At 42.6% G+C, this 11123-nt stretch overlaps 1 protein-coding gene across 1 annotated transcript in view; it reads left to right on the top strand.

The window, feature by feature from the left end:
• The window catches only part of LOC124028719 (protein diaphanous homolog 3-like), a gene marked incomplete at its 3' end in the record, with an annotated part of 21763 nt that extends 11471 nt beyond the window's left edge, over positions 1 to 10292 (top strand). The window contains exons 2-3 of the mRNA XM_046340700.1: positions 7453 to 7773; positions 10178 to 10292. Coding sequence (XP_046196656.1) covers positions 7561 to 7773; positions 10178 to 10292 — 328 coding nt within the window. The remainder of the gene's footprint in view (positions 1 to 7452; positions 7774 to 10177) is intronic.
• Between the last annotated feature and the right edge of the window lie 831 nt (positions 10293 to 11123).

Raw genomic sequence — 11123 nt, 5'->3', positions numbered from 1 at the left:
GGCCATTATCTCTTTAAATGTATTTTAACCAGGTAGGCAGAGAGTTCACTGTTATATGGCCATTATCTCTTTAAATGTATTTTAACCAGGTAGGCAGAGAGTTCACTGTTATATGGCCATTATCTCTTTAAATGTATTTTAACCAGGTAGGCAGAGAGTTCACTGTTATATGGCCATTATCTCTTTAAATGTATTTTAACCAGGTAGGCAGAGAGTTCACTGTTATATGGCCATTATCTCTTTAAATGTATTTTAACCAGGTAGGCAGAGAGTTCACTGTTATATGGCCATTATCTCTTTAAATGTATTTTAACCAGGTAGGCAGAGAGTTCACTGTTATATGGCCATTATCTTTTCAAATGTATTTTAACCAGGTAGGCAGAGAGTTCACTGTTATATGGCCATTATCTCTTTAAATGTATTTTAACCAGGTAGGCAGAGAGTTCACTGTTATATGGCCATTATCTCTTTAAATGTATTTTAACCAGGTAGGCTAGTTGAGAACACCTGTATTTAACCAGGTAGGCTAGTTGAGAACACCTGTATTTAACCAGGTAGGCTAGTTGAGAACACCTTTATTTAACCAGGGAGGCCAGTTGAGAACACCTTTATTTAACCAGGTAGACTAGTTTAGAACACCTTTATTTAACCATGTAGACTAGTTGAGAACACCTTTATTTAACCAGGTAGACTAGTTGAGAACACCTTTATTTAACCAGGTAGACTAGTTGAGAACACCTTTATTTAACCAGGTAGGCTAGTTGAGAACACCTTTATTTTACCAGGTAGACTAGTTGAGAACACCTTTATTTAACCAGGGAGGCTAGTTGAGAACACCTTTATTTAACCAGGTAGGCTAGTTGAGAACACCTTTATTTAACCAGGTAGGCCAGTTGAGAACACCTGTATTTAACCTGGTAGACCAGTTGAGAACACCTTTATTTAACCAGGTAGGCCAGTTGAGAACACCTTTATTTAACCAGGTAGACTAGTTGAGAACACCTTTATTTAACCAGGGAGGCTAGTTGAGAACACCTTTATTTAACCAGGGAGGCCAGTCGAGAACACCTTTATTTAACCAGGTAGGCTAGTTGAGAACACCTGTATTTAACCAGGTAGGCTAGTTGAGAACACCTTTATTTAACCAGGGAGGCTAGTTGAGAACACCTTTATTTAACCAGGTAGGCCAGTTGAGAACACCTTTATTTAACCAGGTAGGCCAGTTGAGAACACCTTTATTTAACCAGGTAGACTAGTTGAGAACACCTTTATTTAACCAGGTAGGCTAGTTGAGAACACCTTTATTTAACCAGGTAGACCAGTTGAGAACACCTTTATTTAACCAGGTAGGCTAGTTGAGAACACCTTTATTTAACCAGGTAGACTAGTTGAGAACACCTTTATTTAACCAGGGAGGCCAGTTGAGAACACCTTTATTTAACCAGGTAGGCTAGTTGAGAACACCTTTATTTATCCAGGTAGACTAGTTGAGAACTCCTTTATTTATCCAGGGAGGCCAGTTGAGAACACCTTTATTTAACCAGGTAGGCTAGTTGAGAACACCTTTATTTAACCAGGTAGGCTAGTTGAGAACACCTTTATTTAACCAGGGAGGCCAGTTGAGAACACCTTTATTTAACCAGGTAGGCTAGTTGAGAACACCTTTATTTAACCAGGTAGGCCAGTTGAGAACACCTTTATTTAACCAGGTAGGCCAGTTGAGAACACCTTTATTTAACCAGGTAGGCTAGTTGAGAACACCTTTATTTAACCAGGTAGGCCAGTTGAGAACCCCTTTATTTAACCAGGTAGGCCAGTTGAGAACACCTTTATTTAACCAGGGAGGCCAGTTGAGAACACCTTTATTTAACCAGGTAGGCTAGTTGAGAACACCTTTATTTAACCAGGTAGGCCAGTTGAGAACACCTGTATTTAACCAGGTAGGCTAGTTGAGAACACCTGTATTTAACCAGGTAGGCTAGTTGAGAACACCTGTATTTAACCAGGTAGGCCAGTTGAGAACACCTTTATTTAACCAGGTAGGCTAGTTGAGAACACCTTTATTTAACAGGTAGGCTAGTTGAGAACACCTGTATTTAACCAGGTAGGCTAGTTGAGAACACCTTTATTTAACCAGGTAGGCTAGTTGAGAACACCTTTATTTAACCAGGTAGGCTAGTTGAGAACACCTTTATTTAACCAGGTAGGCTAGTTGAGAACACCTTTATTTAACCAGGTAGGCCAGTTGAGAACACCTGTATTTAACCAGGTAGGCTAGTTGAGAACACCTGTATTTAACCAGGTAGGCTAGTTGAGAACACCTGTATTTAACCAGGTAGGCTAGTTGAGAACACCTTTATTTAACCAGGTAGGCTAGTTGAGAACACCTTTATTTAACCAGGTAGGCTAGTTGAGAACACCTGTATTTAACCAGGTAGGCCAGTTGAGAACACCTTTATTTAACCAGGTAGGCTAGTTGAGAACACCTTTATTTAACCAGGGAGGTCAGTTGAGAACACCTTTATTTAACCAGGTAGGCTAGTTGAGAACACCTTTATTTAACCAGGTACACTAGTTGAGCACACCTTTATTTAACCAGGTAGACTAGTTGAGAACACCTTTATTTAACCAGGGAGGCCAGTTTAGAACACCTTTATTTAACCAGTTAGACTAGTTGAGAACACCTTTATTTAACCAGGTAGACTAGTTGAGAACACCTTTATTTAACCAGGGAGGCCAGTTGAGAACACCTTTATTTAACCAGGTAGACTAGTTTAGAACACCTTTATTTAACCATGTAGACTAGTTGAGAACACCTTTATTTAACCAGGTAGACTAGTTGAGAACACCTTTATTTAACCAGGTAGACTAGTTGAGAACACCTTTATTTAACCAGGTAGGCTAGTTGAGAACACCTTTATTTTACCAGGTAGACTAGTTGAGAACACCTTTATTTAACCAGGGAGGCTAGTTGAGAACACCTTTATTTAACCAGGTAGGCTAGTTGAGAACACCTTTATTTAACCAGGTAGGCCAGTTGAGAACACCTGTATTTAACCTGGTAGACCAGTTGAGAACACCTTTATTTAACCAGGTAGGCCAGTTGAGAACACCTTTATTTAACCAGGTAGACTAGTTGAGAACACCTTTATTTAACCAGGGAGGCTAGTTGAGAACACCTTTATTTAACCAGGGAGGCCAGTCGAGAACACCTTTATTTAACCAGGTAGGCTAGTTGAGAACACCTTTATTTAACCAGGTAGGCTAGTTGAGAACACCTTTATTTAACCAGGAGGCTAGTTGAGAACACCTTTATTTAACCAGGTAGGCCAGTTGAGAACACCTTTATTTAACCAGGTAGGCCAGTTGAGAACACCTTTATTTAACCAGGTAGACTAGTTGAGAACACCTTTATTTAACCAGGAGGCTAGTTGAGAACACCTTTATTTAACCAGGGAGGCCAGTCGAGAACACCTTTATTTAACCAGGTAGGCTAGTTGAGAACACCTTTATTTATCCAGGTAGACTAGTTGAGAACACCTTTATTTAACCAGGGAGGCTAGTTGAGAACACCTGTATTTAACCAGGTAGGCCAGTTGAGAACACCTTTATTTAACCAGGTAGGCTAGTTGAGAACACCTTTATTTAACCAGGGAGGTCAGTTGAGAACACCTTTATTTAACCAGGTAGGCTAGTTGAGAACACCTTTATTTAACCAGGGAGGTCAGTTGAGAACACCTTTATTTAACCAGGTAGGCTAGTTGAGAACACCTTTATTTAACCAGGTACACTAGTTGAGCACACCTTTATTTAACCAGGTAGACTAGTTGAGAACACCTTTATTTAACCAGGGAGGCCAGTTTAGAACACCTTTATTTAACCAGTTAGACTAGTTGAGAACACCTTTATTTAACCAGGTAGACTAGTTGAGAACACCTTTATTTAACCAGGGAGGCCAGTTGAGAACACCTTTATTTAACCAGGTAGACTAGTTTAGAACACCTTTATTTAACCATGTAGACTAGTTGAGAACACCTTTATTTAACCAGGTAGACTAGTTGAGAACACCTTTATTTAACCAGGTAGACTAGTTGAGAACACCTTTATTTAACCAGGTAGGCTAGTTGAGAACACCTTTATTTTACCAGGTAGACTAGTTGAGAACACCTTTATTTAACCAGGGAGGCTAGTTGAGAACACCTTTATTTAACCAGGTAGGCTAGTTGAGAACACCTTTATTTAACCAGGTAGGCCAGTTGAGAACACCTGTATTTAACCTGGTAGACCAGTTGAGAACACCTTTATTTAACCAGGTAGGCCAGTTGAGAACACCTTTATTTAACCAGGTAGACTAGTTGAGAACACCTTTATTTAACCAGGGAGGCTAGTTGAGAACACCTTTATTTAACCAGGGAGGCCAGTCGAGAACACCTTTATTTAACCAGGTAGGCTAGTTGAGAACACCTTTATTTAACCAGGTAGGCTAGTTGAGAACACCTTTATTTAACCAGGGAGGCTAGTTGAGAACACCTTTATTTAACCAGGTAGGCCAGTTGAGAACACCTTTATTTAACCAGGTAGGCCAGTTGAGAACACCTTTATTTAACCAGGTAGACTAGTTGAGAACACCTTTATTTAACCAGGGAGGCTAGTTGAGAACACCTTTATTTAACCAGGGAGGCCAGTCGAGAACACCTTTATTTAACCAGGTAGGCTAGTTGAGAACACCTTTATTTATCCAGGTAGACTAGTTGAGAACACCTTTATTTAACCAGGGAGGCTAGTTGAGAACACCTGTATTTAACCAGGTAGGCCAGTTGAGAACACCTTTATTTAACCAGGTAGGCTAGTTGAGAACACCTTTATTTAACCAGGGAGGTCAGTTGAGAACACCTTTATTTAACCAGGTAGGCTAGTTGAGAACACCTTTATTTAACCAGGTACACTAGTTGAGCACACCTTTATTTAACCAGGTAGACTAGTTGAGAACACCTTTATTTAACCAGGGAGGCCAGTTTAGAACACCTTTATTTAACCAGTTAGACTAGTTGAGAACACCTTTATTTAACCAGGTAGACTAGTTGAGAACACCTTTATTTAACCAGGGAGGCCAGTTGAGAACACCTTTATTTAACCAGGTAGACTAGTTTAGAACACCTTTATTTAACCATGTAGACTAGTTGAGAACACCTTTATTTAACCAGGTAGACTAGTTGAGAACACCTTTATTTAACCAGGTAGACTAGTTGAGAACACCTTTATTTAACCAGGTAGGCTAGTTGAGAACACCTTTATTTTACCAGGTAGACTAGTTGAGAACACCTTTATTTAACCAGGGAGGCTAGTTGAGAACACCTTTATTTAACCAGGGAGGCCAGTTGAGAACACCTTTATTTCACCAGGTAGACTAGTTTAGAACACCTTTATTTAACCATGTAGACTAGTTGAGAACACCTTTATTTAACCAGGTAGACTAGTTGAGAACACCTTTATTTAACCAGGTAGGCTAGTTGAGAACACCTTTATTTAACCAGGTAGGCTAGTTGAGAACACCTTTATTTTACCAGGTAGACTAGTTGAGAACACCTTTATTTAACCAGGGAGGCTAGCTGAGAACACCTTTATTTAACCAGGTAGGCTAGTTGAGAACACCTTTATTTAACCAGGTAGGCCAGTTGAGAACACCTGTATTTAACCTGGTAGACCAGTTGAGAACACCTTTATTTAACCAGGTAGACTAGTTGAGAACACCTTTATTTAACCAGGGAGGCCAGTTGAGAACACCTTTATTTAACCAGGTAGACTAGTTTAGAACACCTTTATTTAACCATGTAGACTAGTTGAGAACACCTTTATTTAACCAGGTAGACTAGTTGAGAACACCTTTATTTAACCAGGTAGACTAGTTGAGAACACCTTTATTTAACCAGGTAGGCTAGTTGAGAACACCTTTATTTTACCAGGTAGACTAGTTGAGAACACCTTTATTTAACCAGGGAGGCTAGTTGAGAACACCTTTATTTAACCAGGTAGGCTAGTTGAGAACACCTTTATTTAACCAGGTAGGCCAGTTGAGAACACCTGTATTTAACCTGGTAGACCAGTTGAGAACACCTTTATTTAACCAGGTAGGCCAGTTGAGAACACCTTTATTTAACCAGGTAGACTAGTTGAGAACACCTTTATTTAACCAGGGAGGCTAGTTGAGAACACCTTTATTTAACCAGGGAGGCCAGTCGAGAACACCTTTATTTAACCAGGTAGGCTAGTTGAGAACACCTTTATTTAACCAGGTAGGCTAGTTGAGAACACCTTTATTTAACCAGGGAGGCTAGTTGAGAACACCTTTATTTAACCAGGTAGGCCAGTTGAGAACACCTTTATTTAACCAGGTAGACTAGTTGAGAACACCTTTATTTAACCAGGGAGGCTAGTTGAGAACACCTTTATTTAACCAGGGAGGCCAGTCGAGAACACCTTTATTTAACCAGGTAGGCTAGTTGAGAACACCTTTATTTATCCAGGTAGACTAGTTGAGAACACCTTTATTTAACCAGGGAGGCCAGTCGAGAACAAGTTCTCATTTATAACTGCGACCTGACCAAGATAAAGCAAAGCCGTTCGACACAAACAACGACAGCAGAGTTCCACATGGAGTAAACAGTCAATAATACAATATAAAACGTCTATATACAGTGTGTGGTGCAAATGAGGTAAGATAAGGGAGGTAAAGGCAATAATTGGCCATGGTGGCGAAGTAATTAAAATATAGCAAATTAAACACTGGAGTGAATAGATGTGCAGAAGATGATTGTGTAAGTAGAGATACTGTGGTGCAAAGGAGCCAGGTAAATACACTGGGTGGTTCGAGCCCTGACTGCTGATTGGCTGACAGCTGTGGTATATCAGACCGTGTACCACGAGTTATGACAAAACATGTATTTTTACTGCTCTAGTTACCTTGGTAACCAGTTTATTATAGCAATAAGGCACCTCAGGGGGTTGGTGGTGTATGGCCAATATACCACGGCTAAAGGGTTGTGTCCAGGCACTCCGCGTTGCGTCGTGCTTAAGAACAGCCTTTGGCCGTGGTATATTGGCCATATACCACACCTCCTCGGGCCTTACTGCTTAAAGATATATATTATATAATAATAATAATATATAAAGATATTGGTAACTGAGTTAAACTGACAGCTTTAAATGTGGTCCTTCTGTAGCTCAGTTGGTAGAGCATGGCGCTTGTAACGCCAGGGTAGTGGGTTCGATCCCCGGGATCACCCATACGTAGAATGTATGCACACATGACTGTAAGTCGCTTTGGATAAAAGCGTCTGCTAAATGGCATATTATTATTATATTATTATTATTTCAAATGTAGGTTGTTGGAAAAAAACATATTTTTAGTTGATCAAAACTAATCCTGTTCCTTGATGTTGTTTTCCTCCTCAGTTTGGAGCGGTCCCAGTGGCCCTCTCCTCCGCCCGTCCTTCCCAGGCTGGCTTCCCCTCCTCCGCCTTTCCCTCCCTCCCTCCGCCTCCTTCTGGTCCGGGAGGTCCCATGCCTCCTCCCCCTCCTCCTCCCCCCCTCCCAGGCTGCGGCCCACCTCCCCCGCCAGGAGTGCCTCCCCCGTTCGGTTGCCCCCCTCCCCCTCCTCCTCCACCGGGGTTCTGTGGGCTGGGCTCGCCTACCCACAACACCTTGCCTTTCGGACTCCGGCCCAAGAAGCAGTTCAAGCTTGAGACTTCCATGAAGCGCCTCAACTGGTCCAAGGTGAGACTCAGTCACTCTCTCAGTCACTCTCTGTCACTCTCTGTCACTCTCTGTCACTCTCTGTCACTCTCTGTCACTCTCTGTCACTCTCTCAGTCACTCTCTCAGCACTCTCTCAGCACTCTCTCAGCACTCTCTCAGCACTCTCTCAGCACTCTCTCAGCACTCACTCACTCACTCACTCACTCACACACACACACACATACATCCACTCCCCTAGTCCATTACCCCCCCTCCCCCTCCTCCCACACACTGCCTGGCCTTCTATAGCTAACATCTTGCTAAACATGGAGTGTGGCTGAAAACCCAGCATGTGGCTGTGAACACGGCTTGTTTTGACGTGTGTGTGTGTGTGTGTGTGTGTGTGTGTGTGTGTGTGTGTGTGTGTGTGTGTGTGTGTGTGTGTGTGTGTGTGTGTGTGTGTGTGTGTATGTGTGTGTGTGTGTGTGTGTGTGTGTGTGTGTGTGTGTGAAGTGCTACTCAAGAGGCCTGCCAACTGATCACACAATAAATTAAATTCTCTAGCGATCTCTCCTGAGTTTTAGAGGCACCGTCTCTAAACTTTCAAGTCCTATCAGTGTAGAGTTTTTTTGGGGGGGGATAGATTCATGCATATTAAACGTGTGTGTGTGTGTGTGTGTCCTGTACACCACCACAAAGGGTCTCCTTTGAACGTGTCTCGTTGAAACCTGTTTCCAAGCTGATCACAACACCCAAGGCCATAACCTAATCACACCCTGTCAGTCAGTGTCGTGCACTACTTTACCATGGCTTAACAAGTAGTTCTCTGATGTCATATATATATAGGTAGTGAGGCGTCGTTTGGGACGTATCCTTCCTCATCAGATCAGATGGTCCAGCTTGTTCAGCAGCTGTATAAACGTTTATGGGATGAAGAAAACAATCAGGGAAGTGAGATTTTAACAAAATATGAATTGTAATTGCGTGAAGTTATATCACCCGAGACGAAATAAAACAACATCTGGTCTTCTGTGCTGAGCCAAGTCCCGTCTGAGACTTCTGGTCCAATCAGAGAGGAGAGGAAATGCCTCCCCCAATCAGAGAGGAGAGGGAGGAGCCCCCCCTCCACCCGGGCTTTAAATGGCTGTTGGCACGGAAACGCTAGCCCTGGAAACATCTGTACTGTTGCTTGTTTTTGCCATTTTATATATAAATAAATAAATATAAGATATATATGTCACAAGAAGGAAGTTGGACTTTAAAAAATAAACAACTTACTTTAAAACGTCTCAGCTTTTCCCTCTAGATCCTTCAAGTAGCGTTCAACCAGCTGATACAGACTAAATGATTCCTAAACCTGCCTAACTCACCCATGGTGTTACTGTCAGACTAAACCTGTCTAACTCACCCGTGGTGTTACTGTCAGACTAAACCTGTCTAACTCACCCGTGGTGTTACTGTCAGACTAAACCTGTCTAACTCACCCGTGGTGTTACTGTCAGACTAAACCTGTCTCACCCGTGGTGTTACTGTCAGACTAAACCTGTCTAACTCACCCATGGTGTTACTGTCAGACTAAACCTGTCTAACTCACCCGTGGTGTTACTGTCAGACTAAACCTGTCTAACTCACCCGTGGTGTTACTGTCAGACTAAACCTGTCTAACTCACCCGTGGTGTTACTGTCAGACTAAACCTGTCTAACTCACCCGTGGTGTTACTGTCAGACTAAACCTGTCTAACTCACCCGTGGTTTTACTGTCAGACTAAACCTGTCTAACTCACCCGTGGTGTTACTGTCAGACTAAACCTGTCTAACTCACCCGTGGTATTACTGTCAGACTAAACCTGCCTAACTCACCCGTGGTGTTACTGTCAGACTAAACCACCCGTGGTTTTACTGTCAGACTAAACCTGCCTCACCCGTGGTGTTACTGTCAGACTAAACCTGTCTCACCCGTGGTATTACTGTCAGACTAAACCTGTCTAACTCACCCGTGGTATTACTGTCAGACTAAACCTGTCTAACTCACACGTGGTATTACTGTCAGACTAAACCACCTAACTCACCCGTGGTGTTACTGTCAGACTAAATGTTTCCTAAACCACCTAACTCACCCATGGTGTTACTGTCAGACTAAATGTTTCCTAAACCACCTAACTCACCCATGGTGTTACTGTCAGACTAAATGTTTCCTAAACCACCTAACTCACCCATGGTGTTACTGTCAGACCAGGTGATACAGACAAAGTGATTCCTAAAGCTGCCTAACTCACCCGTGGTTTTACTGTCACTGAGACGCTGCTGTGATGGTGTGTTGTGGTGTGTATAGGGGAGGGACTATGCAAATGAGATGCAGATGTGCTCAGTACTTCCTGTGTGGCTGCTTGCCCATGTTCAGATGTTAACCCGCTGGTCCACCTGCCTTCTATTGGTGTGTGTAGATCCGCCCCCAGGAGATGTCCGAGAGCTGTTTCTGGGTGGTGGCTAACGAGGATCGCTATGACAACCCGGACCTGCTCAACAGACTGGCGCACACCTTTGGCTCCTACAGACCAGGTCAGGCTAACTACTGTTGTTATCGTCTCTCTCTGTCTCTCTGTGTCTCTGTCTGTCTCTCTGTGTCTCTGTCTGTCTCTCTGTGTCTCTGTCTGTCTCTCTGTGTCTCTGTCTGTCTCTCTGTGTCTCTGTCTGTCTCTCTGTGTCTCTCTGTATCTCTCTGTGTCTCTGTCTGTCTCTCTGTGTCTCTCTCTAGCTACCACTAGATAGAGGAGATCTATCATGGTCCTGTATAGATAGTACCACTAGGTAGAGGAGATCTATCATGGTCCTGTATAGATAGTACCACTAGGTAGAGGAGATCTATCATGGTCCTGTATAGTACCACTAGGTAGAGGAGATCTATCATGGTCCTGTATAGATAGTACCACTAGGTAGAGGAGATCTATCATGGTCCTGTATAGATAGTACCACTAGGTAGAGGAGATCTATCATGGTCCTGTATAGATAGTACCACTAGGTAGAGGAGATCTATCATGGTCCTGTATAGTACCACTAGGTAGAGGAGATCTATCATGGTCCTGTATAGTACCACTAGGTAGAGGAGATCTATCATGGTCCTGTATAGATAGTACCACTAGGTAGAGGAGATCTATCATGGTCCTGTATAGATAGTACCACTAGGTAGAGGAGATCTATCATGGTCCTGTATAGATAGTACCACTAGGTAGAGGAGATCTATCATGGTCCTGTATAGATAGTACCACTAGGTAGAGGAGATCTATCATGGTCCTGTATAGATAGTACCACTAGGTAGAGGAGATCTATCATGGTCCTGTATAGATAGTACCACTAGGTAGAGGAGATCTATCATGGTCCTGTATAGATAGT

Source organism: Oncorhynchus gorbuscha, unplaced genomic scaffold (assembly GCF_021184085.1).
Source record: "Oncorhynchus gorbuscha isolate QuinsamMale2020 ecotype Even-year unplaced genomic scaffold, OgorEven_v1.0 Un_scaffold_4712, whole genome shotgun sequence".
NCBI lineage: Eukaryota > Metazoa > Chordata > Actinopteri > Salmoniformes > Salmonidae > Oncorhynchus > Oncorhynchus gorbuscha.
Note: the sequence above shows the minus strand (reverse complement) of the source record. Positions and strands in the feature narration are given on the sequence as shown.